Source organism: Camarhynchus parvulus, chromosome 13 (genome assembly GCF_901933205.1).
Source record: "Camarhynchus parvulus chromosome 13, STF_HiC, whole genome shotgun sequence".
Classification (NCBI taxonomy): Eukaryota; Metazoa; Chordata; class Aves; order Passeriformes; family Thraupidae; genus Camarhynchus; species Camarhynchus parvulus.
In genome coordinates this window covers 11,785,657-11,807,431 of record NC_044583.1, presented here as the reverse complement: position 1 = coordinate 11,807,431, position 21,775 = coordinate 11,785,657, and the positions used below count along the sequence as shown (strand labels likewise).

Genomic DNA, 21,775 nt, shown 5'->3' with positions numbered 1-21,775 from the left:
ATCAGGACAGCGGATGGGCATCCCAGCAAACTGCCCCAGTGGCTGTGGCAGAGCACCCTGAGCAGCTCAGGTGTTCTGCATCAGGGGCACTTGTGTCCTTTCTCATGCCAGTGATCTGAGGACGAGTGGTTTTGCAGGTCCCCCCACTCAGACCCAGTGCACAGGGAGCCACATGGCACCTGCTGAGTGTCCCCAGGTATCATGGGCATGTCCCCAGGAGGGCCTTTGCCTGTGAACCCTGCTGTAGGGGAGAGGGTGGCACTGAGGGCACCCTGTCTCAGCCAAAACCACCTTCCTGTGGTTGCAGGAGCAAGTGCTAGGCCTGTAGGGACAGGGCACGTTTGCAAACACAGCCCTAAATGTAAATCAGCTCTCCTCACCACAGTATTTATAATCTTATCTAAAAATAACCCCAAATTCAGCTTCCCAGAGGACAGCAACTGAGCATCCCCCAGACCCCAGCTTACATGTGAAACTGTCCCAGTAATTTTGGGATCTCTGCAGTATGTATTTGGCAGCCTGGCTGGTTTGGTGGGCAAGGCACTGCTGCAAGCCCCATCCCCTGGGAGCAGGGGCACTGCTGCAGCCCCCCCAGGACACGTGGGTCCATCCTGAGCTGCCCATCCCGTGTGCTTGGGGTTCAGCATCCAACCTCGGGTGCTCACCCTGGGGCATCCCCGTGGGCAGAAACCGAAGCTCTGCAGGCAGAGCTGGAGCAGGGTGTGGAGAGCAGGATGCATTTTTGGAGAGGCCAGCCCAGTGATGGAGAGGAGCAGTGGGGATGAAGGTCTCCATCAGGTGGCCAGACCCGAGCATGGCAGCAGGAGAGCAGCATGGCTCCAAAGCCCTGCAGGAGCAAATCTCGGGATGGCTGGGAACAGACACATCCTAAGGATATCCCGAGGCCTCTGGGAGAGGGCTGGCACTGCTCCCCACTACAGGGGAGCCCCCAGCCCAGAGGTGGAAGGTCCCACCCAGAGCTCCTGCTCCCCTGGGATTGTCCCCAGGCACCCAGGGTTGGGACCACACAGCAGTTCCTGCTTGGGAAAACATAATCAGCAAAGCAGAGCCTGTTCAGCACGCAGAAGTCTGACACCCCCTTACCCTCAGAAGGAAAAATGTCGAGGAAAAAGAAAAAAAAAATGAATAGAGAGAAGAGGAGAGAGGGAGAAACTTTTCCTAGAGAGCCCTGGGGAGGGAGGCAGGGTCCGGGTGGGGACTGTGCCATCAGCCCTGCCCGGGTGAGGGGCTGGGCTGCAGCAGGGCCCCGGGGGGAGGAAGGGCCAGAGCCCTCCCCCTGGAGCACGCAGAGTCACGCGTGTGGGGCTGAGCACGTGTGGCAGCGCGGGGGTGGCACGGGAGGGGGCAGGTCACATTGCCGAGCGCACGGGGACACGAGCAGCGCAGGTGGGAGGCAGTGGGACTGAGGAGGGGGCTCAGAGCTGCCCACGGGCATCCAGGGGGTCCTGGGAGTGGGGGGCTCTTGCCTCTAGGGTTCCAGGGGGCTGCTGGGGGCTGGCAGCAAAACGCTGCAGGAGGAGGAGAGCACTCCCACAAACATCCGGATGCACCGGCCCCCGTGGCAGCCCCCACCTCCTGGCACAGCCCCGGGGTGGGGAATGAACCCCTTTTTGTGGGAGCAGCATGGGGAGGAGTTGTGCAGATGCCTGGAGGTGTTTTGGTGACTGTCATGTCCCCGGGGCACGGATGGCACATGTGCACTGCCTGCAGCCCAAGGGAGGGTGCCTGGGTGCTCTGCCCGTGCCAGGGCACGGCCAGGGTGGGCCTGGAGGTCGTCAGCCCTTGGGGACTGTGGCCCCATCCCTGTGCCCTTCCATGGCTGGGAATCAGTCCCTGCTCTGCCAGCAGGGTCCCCTGGATGGGACCAGGCAGGAGCAGGAGGGTGGATGCAGGGATGCAAGGTGGGGATGAAGGTGGGTAATGGTGCAATTAATGGAAAAGCCATTAGACCTTTCTCCTCCTCCCCCTCCTCTTCCTCACTCCGCCACTTGCTGTCCTCCTCCACTTCCACCTCCTTTCTTCTCTCCCTCTCTGCTCCTCCTCTCTCCCCTCTCAAAGATTTCTCCCTATTTTTGTCTGGTTAGAACCTTTTCTTTTCCTTTTAACCCTTCCATGGCAGCCTGAAAGGGAACTCAATCCATCTCAGCTGCCAAAGGCAGTGCTCTCCCAGCTGGCACAGGGAGTCCCTTCTCCTGTTGTGAGGAGGGCCCTGCTGATGCAAAATCATCCAGAAATGGGACAAAAGCTTAGTAGAGAGCTCTCCTGGGGGAAGTCAGCAGGTGCAAAGTGCAAGGGGTGGTGTAGACAGAGGGGGTGCTGCTGGATCCCCAGTGAGGGCTGGTGGGGACTCAGAGGGAAACCCCTTCCCTGAGGTTTTGGACCTCACAGCTCCACTTTTATTGCACTTTTTGTGCTTTCTTATGCTCAGCACAGCAGAGAGGCGACTCAGCAACAAAAAAGTCCAAGGACTGGGGGCCAGACCGTCCTCCTATTCCCACTTTGAAACTCCCCCCTTCCTACCCTGGCTTGGGCAGCCCAGGGACACAGCACCACAGGGCACAGCCCTTGCTCCCCTCTAGCTGTGCTTCAGGCCAGGCTGCTCGTCCCTCTCTGGGGGGACCCTCAGGAGCTGCTCCAGGGGAACCCCAGGGCCCTTGGGGGACACAGTGAGCAAAGGGGGGAGAGGGAGCAGCCAGCCCTCCCTGCAGTGTGATCAGGGCCAGCCCCTCTGGGGACCCTGGCTGGAGGCAGGACAGTCTGGGGACCTGGGGACCTGCCATGATTTCTCCAGCTTCTCCTGACACACTTCTGCTCCATCTGCTCCCTCCTGCTGCAGCGTGGCCCCATCCCACAGCCCCCAGGGCCCCCAGGAATGCTGCTGCAGGTACCAGCAGGGCCTGGATTTTTTTTGGGGGAGATAAGCAGTTGCTGGGGTGACAGCATCCTCCTGCAACATGGAAACCACGGTTTCCATGGAAACCTTTTTTGCCCCAATTATTTTACCACTGCCACAGCCTTTAATTTGCCATTAATAGTTGTATTTTAGGTATCCCCCCTGTGCAGCAGGGGGGTGACCCCCGGGCAGCCCCCGAGCCGGGTCCCCAGCAGGGCCCTGGTCCCCCAGAGGGCGGCGGGGTTGGGAAGCAGTTGCCCCGGCAACAGAAACAGGGCGTTTCTGGCAGCGGTGGTCACCATGGGGACGGCGATGCTGACGAAGGCTTGTGAAGCTGAGAAGACAAATTGCCCTCATCATTATCTCTGGGCTTGTCAATCAAATATATTCCCTTATTTACCTCAGCGAGGAGAGAGCCCCGGGAGCACACGGAGAGGGAGGGAGCGAGAGGAGAGCTGCTTGCCCCAAACTCCGCACTGGGAGGGAGCATTTCCAGCCCCTCAGGATGGCCACCATCACCTGCAACCGCTTCACTGAGGAGTACCAGCTCTTTGAGGAACTGGGCAAGTAAGTTGGAGATGGGGCTGGGATGCTCAGAGCGGGGCTGTGCCCTGGCTTGGAGAGAGACTCAGCGGAGCTGGGAACTGCTGGAGATGAGGGAAAGGAGGTGGGCATGGAGAGAATGCAGTGGGAATCAAGAAAGGGCACGCAAGTGAGGATGGGGGCTTCCAGCCCCAGACCTGCTTCTCTGTCCCTGCCTGAGTTCAGGGGCTGCTGATGGGTGCTTGGCTGGGGGCTTGGGACACCCCAGAGGGCTGGAGTTGCCTGGGAAGGGCTCGGCTGCCCCTCTTATGGAAAAGCTGCTCCCAAAAAAGGAGGCTGCTAGCTCCCTTGGGAAGTTCCCCAGCCGGGAGGAGGGACAGGACAGCTGAGGAGGAAAGCCAAAGCAGTGGACACCCCTCACATTTCTTTCGGGAATTTATCTGTGTGGATTCACTGGGGCTTAACTAGACCTGCAGGAGACCCAGTCTGCCTGGCAGCCCTCAGAGAATCCTGGTGGCTTTTGGAAAGATCCAGGGTATTCCCCACCCCTGTCCCAGTGCGGGTGAGCCATAGCCCTGTCTGACCCTGCTCTCCTGCGAGGGAGGGCTCAGCTCCTCGGGTGCAGGTGACACCGTGAGTGCCTGGATCTGTGTGTGTGTGTGTGTGTGTGTGTGTGTGTGTGCAAACAGAGCTGCCTGTGCCCAGCAAGGGGATCCTGGGGATCACTGAGCACCCCGGGTGCAGCAGGGGATGCCAGGCTCCCCGTGTGGAGGGATGCAGGGATGCTCCCCGTCCCGCCCAGCGTGTGGCTGTGAGCGGGCGCAGGAGTGAGCAGGCATGTGCCTCTGTTTTGGTTCCTGTGCCTTTTTTTGGAGCTGGTGTGTAAATCTGGGCCGTGTGGCCGCCGTCCCTGCGGAGTGGCTGGCAGTGTGGTGGTGGGCTCGGGGTGCCTGTGCTCTGGAGGGGAAGCTCTGTCCATCCACAGGCACAGGGATGCTCCGAGCCCGCAGCCCTGCATCGCCCAGCACAGAGCAGCCTGTGCCTGAGCGTGTGCCCACCCGCACGTGGGCATGTGAAACGGGGGCGAGGGAGAGGGCAGAGATGGGGGAATGGAGAGGCTGAGACAGGAGGACTTTGTGCTGCCTGGGCTGAGTGCTGCTCACATTCCCCAGCCAGACTGTGGCACTGGGGTGCTGCTGTGAAGTGCAGCTCCGTGGAGGCAGAGGGACCCCCCCGTCCTGGGACATTCACACCCATCCCTGTGGCATCAGGGTGACAGAGAGGGGATGGTGGACAACAGGGGATTGGGCTGGGGAGTGGGTCCCTGTGGCAGGGACAGCCCCAGCTGGCACTGCAGGCAGGAGGATGGGCACCCTCTGGGGCGCTGGTGGCAAGGTGGGATGTGGGACCTGCTTTTTTCAGGCTTTTCTCAGCTTTTCCGGGCTCTAGGGCTTTGTGGTGGTGGCAGGTGATGGGCAGGTGAGGCAGTGGCTGCTCTGTGCCTGTGGTGAGGCTGTGGGGCTCTGGCTGGGCAGAGGTGGCTGTGGAGATGTGGAGGGGAGTTCGCAGGCCAGGAGTGATGGGGAAGACCAGGAGGGCTCCTGGGCTGTGACACTTTGCTGGGTGGTGCTGACTGAGCTGAGCACCCAGGTGCAGGGGCTGCCTGCATTGCCTGGCCCTGTGGTCTAAAACCACCTGGACAGATGCATTTTAAAGGAATAGCAGAGCAAAGCTGGCGCAGCAGCTCACCCGCCCCTGCGAGCATCGCCCCCGACCACGCCAGTCCTGGGGTGATGCAGGGGCAGCAGCCCCAGCTCCCTGCATCCCACAGCTCTTCCATCCACTCCAGAGGGCAGCTACAACAGCAGCACAGAGGTGTTCCCGAGTTAGGGGCTTCACCAGGTTAGCCAAGGTGCCGTGGGGCTGGTTGGGGATTTTCCACTGGGATGCTTTCCAGCACATCCTGGCACATTCAAAAATCAGCGCTTTCCCACGGGGAAATTTCTGCTTCATGGGCTTGGAGAGGGAAATCAGGACGAAGTGCCGCACCTCTGCTCTGCTGCGGCAGCTGCTCGCGCTGGGAAGCGCCGTCCCTGCTCCGGAGAGATGCTCCCGGTGCAGCCGGGGTGGCTCTGTCCCGGCAGGGCTGGGCAGAACGGCTCTCCCCGCACCAGAGCCTGGCAGCGAGCAGCGTCCTGCAAGGATTCAGAGCAGAGAGGGTCCATCCTGAGTTTGCTGTCCCCAGGGGGCTGGGGCGGCTGCTGTGGGGCACACGGTGTGTCCCCAGCCCGGCTGGCAGGAGGGCAGGTCTGGCTGCCAGGCTGCTGCACCCACCCTGACAGCCGGGCAGGTGGGGCTTGAGATGCCGCACACCTCATGGCAGCACCGCGGCGGGGCTTTGGGGGCAGGCAGAGATGGGGACGGAGATCTGCGGAGTCTGCCCAGCGAGGCACAAGCCCTTGGCACATCCCAAGCACGGCAGGACATGTGTCCCGAGCGGGGGACAGGGAGCCGGGGAAAGCCCACTCCTGCGGCAGCCCCCGCAAAGCTGAGCGGGGGAAGGAAGGGAAGGAAGGGAAGGAAGGGCTGCTCGGATCCCCCACGCTGGCAGGAGGGAATCAGGCGGGGGGCAGCGGGGGGGACAGGGAGAGGATCCTGCCCACGGCCCCCCGGAGTAGGACAAACATGAAGTGCAGCTCCATCGGCGCCTCCAAATCCGCCCCCGCAGCAGGTTCAGGGAGAGGCTGGAGACAATTACCGTGCCGAGCCGTAGGATCAGCCCCTCCGCTCCCGGAGCTGCAGGAGAGGGGGCTTATTAAAAAGGAAAAAAATAAAATATGGAGGAACAAAAAATCCCCAGCCCACACTCTTCTCTCTAGAAAGGAAAAAAAATGCCTCGGAGGAGGAGGAGGTGTTGAAGAGAGGGAGGGTGGCAGCAGCACAGCCGGGCACTGGCAGGGAAGGTGTGAAAAAGGGAGAAGCGGAGCATCCTGGTGGCAAAGCCGCTCTTGAGCTGGTGGGGAAGGCCGTGGGGACAAGGCATGGGGTCAGGCCTGGCCTAGGGATCAAGGGACAGGGGCTGCAGGGCTGGGGCTCAGCAGTGCCAGGGCTCGGGGCTGCAGACAGGGCTTGTGCTGGGCTCTGGGTCCAGCGTCACCCCGCGGTGGCAGCCGGCCAGGTGACAAGGACACGGTCTGTGCCCACGGCCCTGCAGGTGATGTACCCGCCCCCGGCTCAGACTGGGACACGCTGTCTCATCCAAGCCAGGCAGAGAGGGGGATCCTCAGCTGCCACCAGGGTTGGGGTGATCCCCACCCAAAGGCCCAGCCCTGGGAGCTGCTGTCCATGGCCAGGGAACAGGACATGATTCCTTCCTTCCAGAGGGGGTTCTTGCAGCTCTCAGGGGCTGAGCTCCCTGCCTGGCACCCCCAGCAGTGCCTGCAGTGCTCCATGAGCCCCTGGTGTGGAAGGGGATGCTGCCTTTGCCAGGAAGATGCTGTACTTAGGTGGAGCAAAGGGCTTTTTTTTCCCCTAGGATGGAAAAATCCTACATGGAGCTGAGTAGCAAGGGAGCAGCCTGGCACAGGGAGTAGAGCATGGCTGGAGGTGAAACACCCAATGTGGAGGGTTCCTGGCCAATTCAGACCCAGCTGAAGGACCCAACTGGAACAAGGATGGGAGTATGGCAAGCATGCTGTACCCCTGGGTATCCTGCACCTGCATCCAGGGTTCCAGGTTCCACCCACCCTCCAGGCACACAGGGTTTTGCTTATGCTTTACAGACCACAAATAGACATTTGGTTTCTGTTAGGAAGGACTGGAGGAGCCAAAAGCCAGGAATGCAGATGGGGGAATGAAACAGTGGCTTCCCATGGCTCCCCTTTTTGTGCTGTTCAATTCAAATAAGTAGATGAGGAAGTGGCTGTGGACACTGGGACCAGGAGTGACCATTGGTCCCCAGCCTCCAGTGGGTCTGGGACACTCACTGCTGGGTTCTGCAGTGAAACCCCAAGCTGGGGCAGAGGGATGACCCTGCTTGCTGCACTCTGTGCTGCAGACTGTCCTGCCACTGCAGAAACATCACACATGTCTTTAGGGAAAAAAATAGAGAAGCTGAGTCCCAGGGATCCACAGGATTCCATAAACCCTGCACAGTGTGGGGCTCCCAGCAGGATGAAGAGAGCGAGACCACAGGACTGCCAATAGCTCTGGCCTGCCTACCTAAGGCAAGCTGGCTATGAAGCATTTCGCCCACCCTTTCCAGTTAATTCTTCCCCACTTTTCAGGGATATGAACAGCTCAGCTCTTTCAGCAGCCGGGATGAAATGGCAGGACGGGGAAGCTGGGAAGCACCAGGATGTTTTCCCCCAGCTCCTGCCTGGCACGTGCCGTGAGCGATGCTCGGCACTGGGCGCGTGGGCTGCCAGCTCTGCTGGGGCTCCATCCCCATCCCTCCACACCCGCTGCTCGCCTGCTCTCCTAAAAATCACATTCCAACCCAAATTGCCCGTCTCCACCCGCCCCCACCGCTATAATCAATTATCAGCCGCTCTCGACAGCCCGAGGCCTTTCATTGCTCGGCAGGGAGTTGGAGCGGGGTGAAGGGGACTGGGGGAGGGTGGGGCAGGAGGTGGGATTGCTTTTGATAGTTGTTATTTTAGCGATTGGAGAGGTTTGGCAGGAAAGGGAACCTGGCACAAAGGTTGTGCTCAGCAGGGCTGGAGCGTGCATGGGTGTGTGATTGCAGCGCTGCAGCTCCCAGCCTTGCGCCGGCGCTGGCAGTGCCATGAGCTGGCAGGACTTGGGGCAGGGGGTACCAGGGCAGGCAGGAGTCCTTGGAGTGTCCCATCCTCGTGCTTGCTCGCCTGCCAGACCCCAGGAGAGCTTTGCACCTGTGCAAGGTGCAGCATCCATCGCTGTCCAGCTGGGCTCCATCCTTGCAGGGTGCCCTGGGCTGTCCCTGCCTGGGTGACAGTTTTGCAGTGGGAGAGGGGATCTGGCACTTGTCACAGCTGCCAAGTCCTGCTGTGACTGAAAGGTCTAGAACAGGGAGAGCCACACAGACTGAAGTGGCTGAGAGCTACGTGGCAGCTGCAGCCACCACAGTTTCCCTTGGGAACCATAAATCCCAGTAAATCACTGCTCCTTCCCTCCTGGCAACAGGTGGGACAAAGCCAGGAGGAAGAGGAGGAAAAGTGCACTGGGGTGTCCCAGAGGAGCATGGAGGGGAGAAGCCCACATTCCTCTCTAGGTCTGCCTGTGCCTCCTCCCGTCATTCCTCAAGGACAGTGGTGGTGCAGGGAAGCTGATCCCTCCAGGCTTTGCACAAGTCCCTGCCCCAGGAGCACCTATCCCCATCCTTGTCCCCATGCCTGTGGCTGCCCCTCACCCCACAGCCACACCAGGGCTGAGCTGTGCCTGCTCCCACCCCAAGCCCTTCAGCTCTGGCTTCTGCTGTTCCCAGGGGCGCTTTCTCCATCGTCCGGAGATGCGTGAAGGTGCTGGCAGGACAAGAGTATGCGGCCAAGATCATCAATACCAAGAAGCTCTCTGCTCGAGGTAAGCACTGAGGGTGTTTTGGGGAAAGCAAGAGGTGAGCAGGGCTCATGCAGTGGGGAATTTGTCCTCCCTGCATGGTGCTGGGATGATGCCTTTGATGTGCAATGAGGTGAGGGGTCTTTGATTGAGGGGGATCCTTCGTCCCACCCTGTCCCTGCTGTGGTACTCCCTGAGGTCCCTGATGGATGGGGTGAACATCCCAAGGAGGTGTCTTGGTGGCTGCTTGCCACATCCCATCTGATCACAGGGATGCATCTGCAGCCTGGCTGTGCCAAGGCTCAGGGCAACTCCCAGATCCCAATCTGCCTCAGGAGCCAGAGGATCCCATTTCTGTCCCTGAGACTCCCCCACCACCCTGCACACACATTGCAGCAAAATGATGGTTACAGCCTTGCTACAAGTCAGACCGGCTTTGGGTGCAGGGTAGCACAGTTATTTTGGGAGGATAACTTCCTGAGAGGGCCCCTGCTGACACCCCATCCCTGCTCTGGGGCCTGTAAGTTTTCTTACTCATATACCTACATCAATGAAAGGGGAACATCCCTTCAGGTGCGGGTTTGACTTAATTTCTACCTGGAAATGGGCCCTCAACCCTTGCTGTTTTCTGCTCTGGTGGAACATATTGGCTGTTTGCTGCTGGAAGAGGTGCTGGAGGGTCTGTCCTGGTGGGTCTATCTCTAGTGAGGCTGAGATGAGCCAGCACAGAAATGATCAACCAGCCCTTGCCCCAAGCCAGGGACCCCTCTGCCCCCCTCTGCCCCAGCTGGCAGAGGAGCTGTGGTGAGGAGGATTGAAAGGATGAGGCAGCAGATGCCGTGTCCCCGCTCCGGCTCCCCCCTGGCTGCCGGCAGTGCAGGATGTGTGCTGGGAGGAAGCACCCTGCCAGGAGGGTTTAATTAACCTCCCTCGGTGTCTCTCCCAGTTCCACTGCTGACCTCCGATGGCAAAACAGAAATGCAGAAAAGAGTGACAAGCTCCTTTCTGACCTGGAATTAAACCAGCATGTCGCAGGATCCCTCCCACAGCGCTGCCAAAGCAGCACAGCACCGGCGCTGAGCCCCCGAGGTCCTCCAGCACTGACTCCTGCCCCTCATCAGGGATGCAAATCATTTTCTTCTTTCCAAGCCCAAGGCTGGGCTCTGGGCAGGGTGTGCAGTGCTGGGCTCAGCCCTTGGCTCCTGCCCGGGTTCCCCAGCTGGCAAACGCCTCCCGGTTTCCAGGGCTGCCTGGAGCAGCAGATTGAGCCGCCCTCCCTGTGCTCCCTCCTGCCTCCGCTCGCCTCCTCCTGCTGTTTGCCCCTCTCCGTTCTCTCCTGGGGTTTGTGCCGTCCCTGCAGTGCCCAGCAGTCCCCTGGAGAGGCTTCACTGGGGTTCTTTTCCCTGCTCTGCCAGCTGGAATCACCAGTGCCTCTGGCTAATGGTGTGGAACCCCCCGTTTCTGCAGTGCTGGCAGGGAGGATGGCACCTCCCCAGATACAAAGGGCAGACGGGAGAGAAGTGGGGAGAAGGTGAGAGAAGCTGCAAAACACCCCCAGTATGGTCTGTTTCTTTAGACATCCTCCTGACTGCCAGCACAGAGGGGCCAGGAGGACAGAAGGTGGAGACTTTGGAGGAAAAATGAGGTTTGGATGTGTGCAGGAGCTGGGTTAGTGGCATAGGAGAGGCTGTAACCCACCTCCCCAACGAAGTGCTTGCCCCACTGGTCACGCTGTCCCTCCATCCCATCCCCATCACCCATCCCACAATGGACTTTAGTTGTGAGAACAGCCTGAACTCCAGCCTCTCCTTGTCACCCTGTCCCACCCTGGGAAGGCTGTCACCCATCGGGGGAAACACTGTGGGGAGCTGAATGAGGCCACCAATGTTATCTCAGCCTTCAGCTCACAGCCTCCAGCACAGGCTGCAAAGCTCACCCCAGGCCCCAGGGTGCCTCTGGAACAGGATCCCGGGCCCTGGGGAGGCTGCAGCCCTGCAGAGGAGGGGCTGCGCTGCTTTCACGGCTCAGCGGTCGGAGACACCCAGGTTTGGTTTGATGCAGAGCGAGACTCTGGGGTGTGAACCTGCAAGGTAGCAGTGAGAGCGCTGAGAGACAGCAGCCCTAATTATATCCTCGCTTGTCCTGGCTGCTGAGTGCCTGCACAAAATGCCTCCAGTCAGGCACCTCCATGCAGGGCGGCTGGGTCAGCTGTGAGCAAGGAGAGAGGGGCAGAGGAAGAAAGAAAATGATTTGCAGATTCCTTCTGAGCTGTCCCAGGGTGGAGGATTTTTTGGCTCAGCTCAGCTTGCTTTGCCCAGAGCTCTGTTGTCTCACATCCCCAAGGCTGCTGAAAGCTGGGGAGTGGGACCTGTGCTTCCTGTTTGGAGAGAGGCACTGGTTCTGAGATAGGGTTCTGCCGTGTAGGAGAGCAAAGCCCTGGGGTGGAATGGCTGACGATGGCGAGGGGGAGTGAAGCCCATAGCCTCATTTCATCCTCACACCTCTCTCTGGTTCACTCTGCCTTCGATTGCTGAAATTGTATCATGCGAGGCTGGCAGTGTCCTGGCTGATTGCCTGTGCCTGGGTGAATAGGAGAAAAAGGAGCAGTGCTGCCAGCAAGGATAACCCAGGCAGATCCAGGGTATTTGGGAGGTGATCAGAGATTGTTCAGCAAAGAAAGGGAGAGGGGAGAGTGAGGGATCATTCCAAACGCTAGATTGCCCATGGCATCAGTGCCTGAGGGGCTTAGCCAGGGACTGCATCTGTGCTGGGATTGTGCCCAATCGTGCCTTGATGCAGAACTTATCCCAAAATCCGTAACTCTTTAGAAAAAGGAAAAAAAGCTGCTCTGTCCCCCCAGGTTTCCTGTGCCAACACCTCCTCTTATAGCCATTGATTCCCTTCCTCAGATCCTAATTTAGGGCCGTTGCCTCTTTCAGATCACCAGAAGCTGGAACGAGAAGCCCGGATCTGCCGTCTCCTGAAGCACCCCAACATTGGTAAGTGCACCCCTGGCTCCATCCTGGCTCTGCTGCCCCCCTGCCCTCCCAGGTCCCAGCCAGGGCCAGGGAGTCTCCATCCATCACCCAGCCCTGTCTGCAGCAGCACGGACTGCTCGTCCCAGAGGCCGAGAAGGGCTCGGTGTCCTCCTGCCTGGCTGACCTGCAGAGCCATCCCTCCTCTTCCTCACGGGAAACACCATCTTCAAACGGGGTCGTGGGGAAAAATGCCCCCACTGGGCACAGCGGGGCTGAAGTAGGTCCGGACTAACCCAGTTGGCCACAGCTCCCTCGGGGAGCAGCGGAGCCCCGGGAGGCTGCAAGAGGCTATTTTTACTGCTCTCCCCCCGCTCGGGTGCCGTATTGCTGTGCGTGCTCCAAAAAGCGGCTGCGGCTCGGAGCAGCAGCAGCGGCAGCGCGGGGCGTGTGGGAGGAGCGATGGCGGGGGGAAGCGAAGACTTTCCCACCGACCGTCCATCTGAAAGTAGCCTCCTTCGGAAAAGCTGTTTCAGGAAAACTCCTGAGCCCCTGCAAAAGACAAAAATAGGCCAGAAGGAGAGAGAGAAAGAGAGAGGGGAGGGGAAAAAACTGCAGTAAAAAAAAAAAAACCAAACTCCATCGTGGAAGTGATGCTGATGCAGGCTCGATCCCTGTGGATGGTCTGGGTGAACCCCCTCTTCTCTCTGCTGCACCCCAGGATGTGCCAACCCCAGTGAGATCCTGCAGCTTTAGGGAAAGCATTTGGTGGTTTCTGCAGCCCTCTCAACCCACAGTCAGGAGCTGGGAGGGTTCCTGTGTGGCTGAGCTGCTCCCTGGCTCCCTCACTGCTCCGGTGACCTGGATCCATCCTTCCCCAGGAGCTGCTGCAGCAGATTCAGGGAGCTAGAACCAGAGCCACTGGGACAAGCCATGTGGCTCCTGTCCCATAAATATTTCAGTTCCAAAAAAGACTGTCAGCTTCCATCTGTCTCGGGCACACGGCTGCGTGGCAGGTCTCCCCTTCGCTGCCGGGCTGCCGGACCCTGCAGCATTCCCCAGCCTCTGCTCCTGCAGGGTCCCTCCGCGGCCTCCAGCCTCCTCTTTGCACCAAAATACCTGCGGGGATTGCCGAGACCTGAAGGAACACACTGCAAAGTGTGTGAGTAGGAAGAAATGCTAAACCTGGAGGAGCTCACCGTGTGAGACCTGCAGGATGGCACCTGCAGGTTTCCCGGGTTCCCAGCTTGGCCACAGCTCTTTCTCGCCACTGTCTTCCACCCTTCCCTCTCCATCACGTTCCCTTGGGGCTGGCAAGGTCTCTGAGGACCAAAACACCTCAGCTGTCCCTGTCCTTGTCCCCCATCTCTACACTACCCCTCGCTGTTTGGCTGTGACCCGGCAGCTTCAGAGCTGCAAAGGCTGGAAGGGGTTAACAGCATGAGATGCTAACAAGCCCAATCTGCTGCTATTTATACTCAGGAGGCTCTTCTCCACCCCCCACCCCACACCCTCTTTCCTTTCACCCCCCTCCACTGCTCCTGCTGCCTGGAAACTTGGGCTTGCAGCTTCCACAGGCGCTCGGTACCCACACAGGAGCTGGAATGAGCAGTGCACTGCAGAGCAGCCTGGCCTGAGGAAGAGGAGGCACTGCTGCTGGAGGAGCCAAAACAGCCCTGTCCAGCCCTTCCCGGAGAGAAGCACCCCAGCTGCCAAGGGGCTTTGCTGTCCTCTTACTTGCTCCCTGCAGGGAGGGGGGGTCCTTCCATCTCCCATGAGATGCCGTGCTGCAGTTCCTGAAAGAACCAACCTGTGCTCTGCGCTGTGCCTGCTGGAGAGCTCATGGAAAGCTGTGCATGGGCAGTTAAAGGCAGGTCCAGGTCCCCAGGACCCCACAGCACACCCACAGCACTGGGTGATACACTAGGGAGAGCTGTTTCCATTCAGGGAATTCTTGCTTTATCAGGAAAGCTTTGCCTGCACTCAACCCTGGAGTCTGAACTCCAGGTACTTGTCCTCTGACTCTCGTTTCTGAAGCCGTGTCCTGTTCCTGCCTTGGCTCTCAGCTCTTAGCTGGAGTGTTTTGGCCAGTGTGGCTCCCTCTGACTATGGTCAGTAACAGATACTTGTAGGATCAGGCTATATTTAGAGCAGCTGCTCCCTCTTATACCTTCTTGGCTCCTGGCAGCCGCAGGCTTTGGGACTTCCCAAGCAGGGAACGTATCTGGACCATATGCTTATGGTTATGCTGGCCCTATCCACACCAAACTCACCTAATCCCTCTGAGAATACTTTGGCTTCTGTGGGATCCCAGGCGTGATACCCCCAAATCCCTCCCAGGCGAGATGAAACGGGAGGAAATGTGTTTCTTCCAGCAGAGGAAGGCAGAAAAGCTGGGGCTGTATGTTGGAGAAAAACAGAGCAGACACAGATGTCAGGGCACAGGGGATGTCTGCAGAGGCCAGCAGTCAGGAGAGATAACTGGGGAATGAGATGAGCAACTTGTGTCAGTAGCCAAGATCACAAGAGAGACAGAAAAGATTCTGACCAGCCCATCTGTTGCAATAGGACATGAAATGAACGACACGCAAAGGCTGAAATGTCCAAGGTACTTTATTTCCAAACTCCAATATTTATAGACTTTCAAAAGTGACAATGGATTGAAGGATGAAATTGCCACCTCTCCAGCCACACTGGTCAAACCAACAGTCCATCAATTCTCTCCTCCTCCAGAAAGGAATGCAAAGCAATCATTATTTTCATGAAAAGTGCATGAGAAACTCCATTACAAAAATGTAAACATCAGAAGGCTTAGCAGAACTTAGAAGAACAGGGTGACACCCATCAGCCCTCGTTTGCTCTGTGCCCTGGCCAGATGAGGTGACACTGCTGGCACCATGCTCTTGGCAGCCTCTGGATTTGCCCACAGAGCTTGGAGATGGGAAAAGGAGCAGCAAAGTGGTGTTTGCTGGCCTGGCAGATAAGAGTGACACGGTGCAGTGTCTGTGCTCAGTGCTGGGGTTGTTATCTCCCCTGGCTCACACTCAGTCTGGAGGATGTTTCCATATAGGGCTCAGCTGATTTAGATGCAGTAAAAGGGGCTAGGAGTAAAAACTCCCACAAAATCTCTCACCTGAATGTTTCTTTTTTCTTCCCTGATTCCCAACATTCTCAAATATGTTGAAAGTTGTATAAGGCTGAAACCAGGTGAGAGAGAGGAAGCACTGAATATTTATAGCCTCAAGGGAATCAAACAAAATACCAGGGGGCAGAGGATGCTGGAGAAGTGTCTGTTTATCCACCCCACCTGTTTCTGTGCCAGTCCCCTTGCTGCACACCTGCCTGCTAAGTGTGAGCAGGGATCTGAGCCTGAATAACCAGCATGCAGCAGGGTGACAGGTTTGTACCTGGCTGCACCTGGCAAGGGGTGTGCCCAAGGGGAGAAGGTGCCAGGAGATGGGGAAATTCATCCTGTGGAGATTCCCAAGGAGAAAAGGAAGGTCATGAGCAGAAAATAAAAAGCCCTGTGGGTGCCAGAGTTGTTAGCTCAGCTCCCTGCTGAGCTCTCCCTCTGCTTGGGCACGTCTCCTGACAGGACTGGGGACACCCATGCCTGCAGCCTTCCCAGTGCCCAAGATAGCCCAGCAGCTGCCTGGAACTCTGGCCAAGCACAGCCCCGGGGCACTCCCCAGTTTGGATGTGATCTTTGAGCCTTGCACGACTGCCCCAGGCTGGGGCCATGGCTGGGGTCCCCTGGTGAGCAGGGACCCCCACCCAGCCAGTGGCAATAGCAAGACGAATAGCCCTGCTGTGCCCTTCCCCAGCCCCTGCTCGTGCCCAGAGGGGAGCAGGGGCATTCCCAGGGAGTGGAGCGGGATCCAGGTGTAGCCCATAACCCTTCTGTCTCTGCTGCAGTGAGGCTCCATGACAGCATCTCTGAAGAGGGCCACCACTACCTGATATTTGACCTGTGAGTAATGCATCCCCTACCCACAGCAGCTCCGTGCTGCCCCCGGGGTGACCTGACCTCCACCTCACCTGAGCCCTTCCCCAGGCTGGGTTGGACCCAAACTCGGGTCCCCCAGGCCGGGTAGAGGGCAGGTCCCCATGCTGCACCCCCAGTTCTCTCCCCATGCATGTGCTGTGCCGTTTTTGGGGGATTGCCAGGGCTGCGTGTGCTGTCAGTCAATCCAGCCCCTGTTCTCCTGCAGGGTCACCGGCGGGGAGCTCTTTGAGGACATTGTGGCCAGGGAGTACTACAGCGAAGCAGATGCCAGGTGAGCCAGGCTGTGGAGGGGACAGGAGGTGTCCCCTTCTCCCACGAGCTGCTCCCTCCCAGGCTCCTGCATGACTGGCTTTCTGCAGCCCCAGCTCATTCTGTACTGGGAAGTGTTTCACAGCCACTCTGCAACACATACTCATAGACTGGAACTGTGATGCAAAAAAAAACCCAAAACCAAAATGCTCTTTTTAACCCACCCAACTCATGTGCCAGGAGGTGCATGTGCTGCCATAGCACTGGTCCCCACTTTGGCTCTGATGGCCCCCAGCCATTGCCCACAGCATCCCCAGGACGCTGGGATAGCCAACATCTGACCTCACTGTACATGAACAGGGTGTTGGGGGCTCCCTGCTCTGGGGGCACCAGGACTGCCTGCTCTGGGGGCACCAGGGCTCCCCAGGCTGGCAGGGAGGAAACCCAGCACCAGGCTGGTGGCCAGCCAGGGCCACGATAGCACAGACACCCTGCAGATGTCACTCCTTCCCCCTGGAGCTGCATTCCAGCCCTCTGCAAGTGTTCTCTGGCATTTGCCACTTGAAAGCACTGAGGAGGAGCAGTCAAGACAGGCTGTGCTGGAGCTCTGCTCCCTCCCACACTCCCACTGGCACTTTCCAGGTACCTTCTGCAGAGCCATTTCAGCCACCCCTTTGGTCCCTGCAGCTCATCCAGGGGACAGCATTAGTCTCACTCTTTTGAGGGGACATGATCTGGCCCTCTCCAGTCTCCAGATACCACTGTGCCTCTTGGCTTTGCCCCCAGGCTAAGCATAGCCTGTATGTACCTCCAGGGGGGTGGTAAACTCTGCACTGCCTCTCTGCACGGAAATATCCTTTATTTCTAGGCAGAAAACAATCTCATTTAATGGGCTGCCTGCACTGAATCCACTTACAGCCCATCCACTTATTAGTGTCATACAAATAAAATAAAATACATGTAAATAAAGACCTTCTGCCTTGCACATAAGCTGTTTTGGAGCAGAAGTGATCAGTGCCTCTGTCTTTTTCCCTTCCTGTCTCACGCACACAGCAGAGCTGGAATATAATGAACTAGATATAAAGCAAGCAGACCCAGCAGAGCCACCTGCATTAGAGGAAAGCAGGGAAATGGGGCTGGGGCAAAGGTTGCACAGAGCACATCTGCTCTGCCTGGGTTTGGAGACCAAATCTTTGCTGGTATTGTGGTTCCACTGTTGGTCTCCAGCTCCCCACCTCCAGTGCTGCTCCTGTGGGGTCCCCACGGGCTCAGCTGTGTCCCCTAAGCTCCTGCTTACCATTATTTGGTGCACAATAGCTCTGTTAGGGTGCTACTGGGTTAAAACTGCTCCCCACAGGTGTGTGAGTGTCAGTGGAGGGGGATGCTGAGCTGGGCTGCAGGGCTGCTGATGGGAGAGGGGCAGAGGGGTGAAATGCAGCAGAATAGAAGTGTCTGACAAAACTCTGCCTCACCATGCACTCGTGTGAGCTTTCTCCCCTCTCCCACAGCACTTGTGTGAGCTTTCTCCTCTCTCCCACAGCCACTGCATCCAGCAGATCCTGGAGGCCGTCCTGCACTGCCACCAGATGGGGGTGGTTCACCGGGATCTGAAGGTAGGAGCTGCAGGCAGAGTGCCTGTGGGAGGACAGGAGACCCCATCTGTGATGCAAAGCACTGTGGAACAACGCCCAGAGTCCTTCAGGGTGCTGAAACAGCAGGGAGGAACACGTGCAGGGCTGCGGGAAACCCACAGAGCACAGACCAGCTCTGGAGTGAAATGACACAAGGGAGATGGGGCAGGGAGTCTGGGATCCAGGGACACCAGGACAAAGAGCAGGACAAAGCAGTTGGGGAGCACATCCAGATGTTCCTCTGTGCTGTGCTGGGAAGCTCCTCCTGCCAACAGCAGAGCCCCTGAGGGGTTTTCACTCCTCTCCAACCCCCATCTCCTTCTGCAGCCGGAGAACCTGCTGTTGGCATCCAAGCTGAAGGGGGCTGCCGTCAAGCTGGCTGACTTTGGCCTCGCCATCGAGGTGGAGGGCGACCAGCAAGCGTGGTTTGGTGAGTGGGACTGGCCTGAGGTGGGGCATGGTGGTTCAGAGGGCTCCAGAACCCCGAGCCCAGAGTCATGGGAGAGCCCCAGCAGCACCAGCCCAGGAAGCACTGTGGATGAGCAGGCTGATGTGGAGCAAACAGCTCCACGGGGACTCTGTGGGTCACCGAGCTGTCCTGGTGAGATGGACAAGCTGGCAACAGGGCCAGACCAGTGGGGGGAAAGTGCACAGCAGAGCACTCCAGCCTTGGGCACCATCTGGGGTGTGGCAGTGGTAGAAAATCACAGTTTGCTCTGGCCTCGGGAGTGACAGAGGTTTCTGTCCCGGGGTCGGGATGTGCCAGCGCAGGGGCTCTGGCTGTGCCTGGCCGGGAGCAGGCCCTGCTGCTGAGCTGGGGCACGGGGCTGGGCCTGGCAGCGACGGGCTGTCTGTGCTGTCTGTGCCAGGTTTCGCCGGCACCCCGGGATACCTGTCCCCCGAGGTGCTCCGGAAGGATCCCTATGGCAAAGCCGTGGATCTGTGGGCTTGCGGTGAGTCGGGCTGGGCCGGGCCGGGGGCCGGGCCGGGCTGGGCTGGGCTGGGCTGGGCTGGGCCGGGCCGGGCTGGGCCGGGCAGGGCTGGGCCGGGCTGGGAGGGATGAGGCAGGCTGCTCATCCAGCGTGTCCCAAGTTGCAGTTTCCAGTCACACCTCAGCAAAGTCAGGGTGGAGGATTTACCCAGGAGATGGCACATCACCCTGGGCAACACACTCTCTCCCAATCCAGTGCGACCCTTCTTTGAAGGATCACCCCCCTGTGGGTGCCTAACTGGGAGTTATGTACCCAAAGCTCCCACTCAGGCGAGATCCTGCCTCTTTTCCCTGTGGTGCTGGTGAAGTCAGGCAATTCTTCCCTGCAGTTGCAGCCACAGGGGAGCCTTTTTCCATCCCTGATGTGGAAGAAGCATCACCCTCCAGGGCCAGGGCACCCACTTTGGGCTCTGTGTGGTGGCTGCCAGAGCCCTGAACCTCCCCAGGTGCTGAACTGGGCCCACTAACAAGCCTCTGGCTCTTTAAACAGTGACCAAATCTTCATGCTTCCCTAATTTCTGTTTTTCTGCTTGAGCTTGATCAGTCCCCAGGCTGTGTATGCTCCTGCTGCCAGCAATGAATTCTTTCCCACTGATCCCATCTCCTGTCCTGGACAGGTGTCATCCTCTACATCCTGCTGGTTGGGTACCCACCCTTTTGGGATGAAGACCAACACCGACTCTACCAGCAGATCAAGGCTGGGGCTTACGATGTGAGTGGGTTTGTCTTGCTGTCCCTTTCACAGTCTCCTCTCTCTCCTGCTGTTCCTGCCTCACAGCCTGCTGCTCTAGAAGAGCAACCAAGACAAATTCTGACCGATGGGAATGAGCACTTTCCTCTGCACTGGTCACAGAGCGTTGGCCTCATTGCCATGCCCAGTGCACACATTGGCACATTTCAGGGCCACTTTGTGGGAAAGACAGGTCCTGCCCTAAGCCTTCCAGCTTCCTTCTTCCACTCCTGCTTTTTGGTTTTCCACCTGGCAGCTCTCTCCAGTGGCCACCATTTCTCCAACCTGTCCCAAGTGCAGAGGGGCTCTCTGCCATGTCTCACCCCCTTCCCTTTGCTTTGGCAGTTCCCCTCCCCTGAATGGGACACAGTCACTCCTGAAGCAAAAGATCTCATCAACAAGATGTTGACCATAAACCCCTCCAAGCGCATCACAGCTGCCGAGGCTCTGAAGCACCCCTGGATATCGGTGAGCTGGGGCCCAAGGGAGAGAGATCTGGGGATTCACAAGTGGGGAACATCTCACTGGGGATCATTTGGTATCAAACACGCTGCCAGCTCTCTTCTGCATCCTGGGAAGATGGTTTCCTGGCAGGGTTCCTCTCAGTGCTCTCACAGCAGCATTTTCCCTGAGGTTTTACAGCAGAGAAAAGCTTGTGAGTGCAAACAGCGTGTTCCTGGGGGACCTGGTGATGGGAGGGACACACAGGCTCCCTGCCCTGGTGGGAACTGACTAATTTCTCAGTGTCATGCTGTGCTGGAGGGTGGTCTTTCTTCAGAGGCAATGGGAGTAGGCTCATGTTTATCCATCCATCCACTCCAGCAGCAATCGCTGCACCCTTCACTGCATCCTGCTGTTTCAGCTGCTGGTTCTCACCCTGAATCAGATCCTAAAGGCAGGAGGAGTCTGTGGGCTTAACCACACAGGTGCAAACCCTGAGCACACTGCTAAACATGGCTGGTCAGCCAAGGGGTTAACTCAGGGGGCAGCCAGTTCTCCACACATCCCCACCACCAGAGCAGATCCTGCTGACTCCAAAGCTTCCATCTCCCACTGCCCATTAAACTTTTATCTGCTGCTGCTGCTGCAGGCAGCTCTGGCCCGTGCCTCGGCCATGGGAGGTCATACACGTTTGTGAGCATGTGAGAGGCAGCCTGGGGGGCCCCTTCCCCCGAGAACTGCTCTGAGGCAGGTCTCTCTCCCCCCAGCACCGTGCCACCGTGGCGTCATGCATGCACAGGCAGGAGACTGTGGACTGTCTGAAGAAGTTCAATGCCCGCAGGAAGCTGAAGGTAACTCTGTCCAAGCTGGCTGCTAAATGCACAATCAGATCATTGGTGGGCTTGTCCCCTGGATGGGAAACAAAAGGGTGGTGTCTGTGGGCAGTGGTGTGGGGGTGATGGGCATTTGGGGACCCCCATTGTGCAGAAGGGGAAGGAGACTGAGTGGGGTGACAGCTTCATGTGGCTGGGGTTCCCAACTGCTCAAAGAAAGCCATGGTGAAGGAAAGCACTGAGTCACACTGGACACTGGGTGAGGACTTTTCCACTGGAGCCAGTGTCAATATAGCTTCTTTTTGGGGCTGACCTGAGAGGCACAGTGAGACCCTTTGCCTGCTGGCCAATGCACTTTGCAGCCAAGAATAAAGTGATCCACAGACAGACAAAAAGCTCACCCACCCCAGCATCCCCACAGCCTTTCCCTTCTTGGATGCTGCCATGCACCACAGCCTGGGCCCCTCTGAAATCACCATCTCCAGCTTGAGCACCTCCCAGAGGCACCCATCTCCTGGGTGCTGCTCAGCTGGCAGCAGGGAGCTGGGAATGGGCTCTGGAAATCACAGTGCTGCCTGCAGAGCAGGATGAGGCTGCTCTGTGCCACAGCCTGAGCCATCAGTGCTCCAGGCCTGAACACAGCGTGACACAGAGCAGTGCAGCTGCAGACCACTTACAAGATTATCAGGCAAAGAAACTGGCTATAAACTATTATTACTTTTTAGCTAGACAAGTAATCAAATTAGTTCAGGCATACTTTTCAAAATAGTAATCCATTACTGTAAACAATCAGTCCAAAGTAATCTCATTATACACTTAGCAACTAGTTAGTAGACTCAGCTGGAAAAGGGGAAGGATTTTTACAAATGTTGTTATGTTGTTTTGTGGTGGTGATCTTTGCATGGCTCCCATGAGCAATCCCTGCCC

General features: G+C 58.1%; 1 protein-coding gene across 2 annotated transcripts in view; it reads left to right on the top strand.

The window, feature by feature from the left end:
- Window positions 1–3,370: 3,370 nt before the first annotated feature.
- Window positions 3,371–21,775, top strand: part of CAMK2A (calcium/calmodulin dependent protein kinase II alpha) — a 30,867-nt gene continuing 12,462 nt past the window's right edge. For both annotated transcript variants that reach the window (XM_030957117.1, XM_030957118.1), the window contains exons 1-11: window positions 3,371–3,481; window positions 8,922–9,016; window positions 11,932–11,991; window positions 15,883–15,937; window positions 16,179–16,244; window positions 17,763–17,835; window positions 18,181–18,283; window positions 18,723–18,806; window positions 19,462–19,556; window positions 19,920–20,042; window positions 20,783–20,866. In XM_030957117.1, coding sequence (XP_030812977.1) covers window positions 3,420–3,481; window positions 8,922–9,016; window positions 11,932–11,991; window positions 15,883–15,937; window positions 16,179–16,244; window positions 17,763–17,835; window positions 18,181–18,283; window positions 18,723–18,806; window positions 19,462–19,556; window positions 19,920–20,042; window positions 20,783–20,866 — 900 coding nt within the window. In that variant the 5' untranslated portion in view covers window positions 3,371–3,419. The remainder of the gene's footprint in view (window positions 3,482–8,921; window positions 9,017–11,931; window positions 11,992–15,882; window positions 15,938–16,178; window positions 16,245–17,762; window positions 17,836–18,180; window positions 18,284–18,722; window positions 18,807–19,461; window positions 19,557–19,919; window positions 20,043–20,782; window positions 20,867–21,775) is intronic.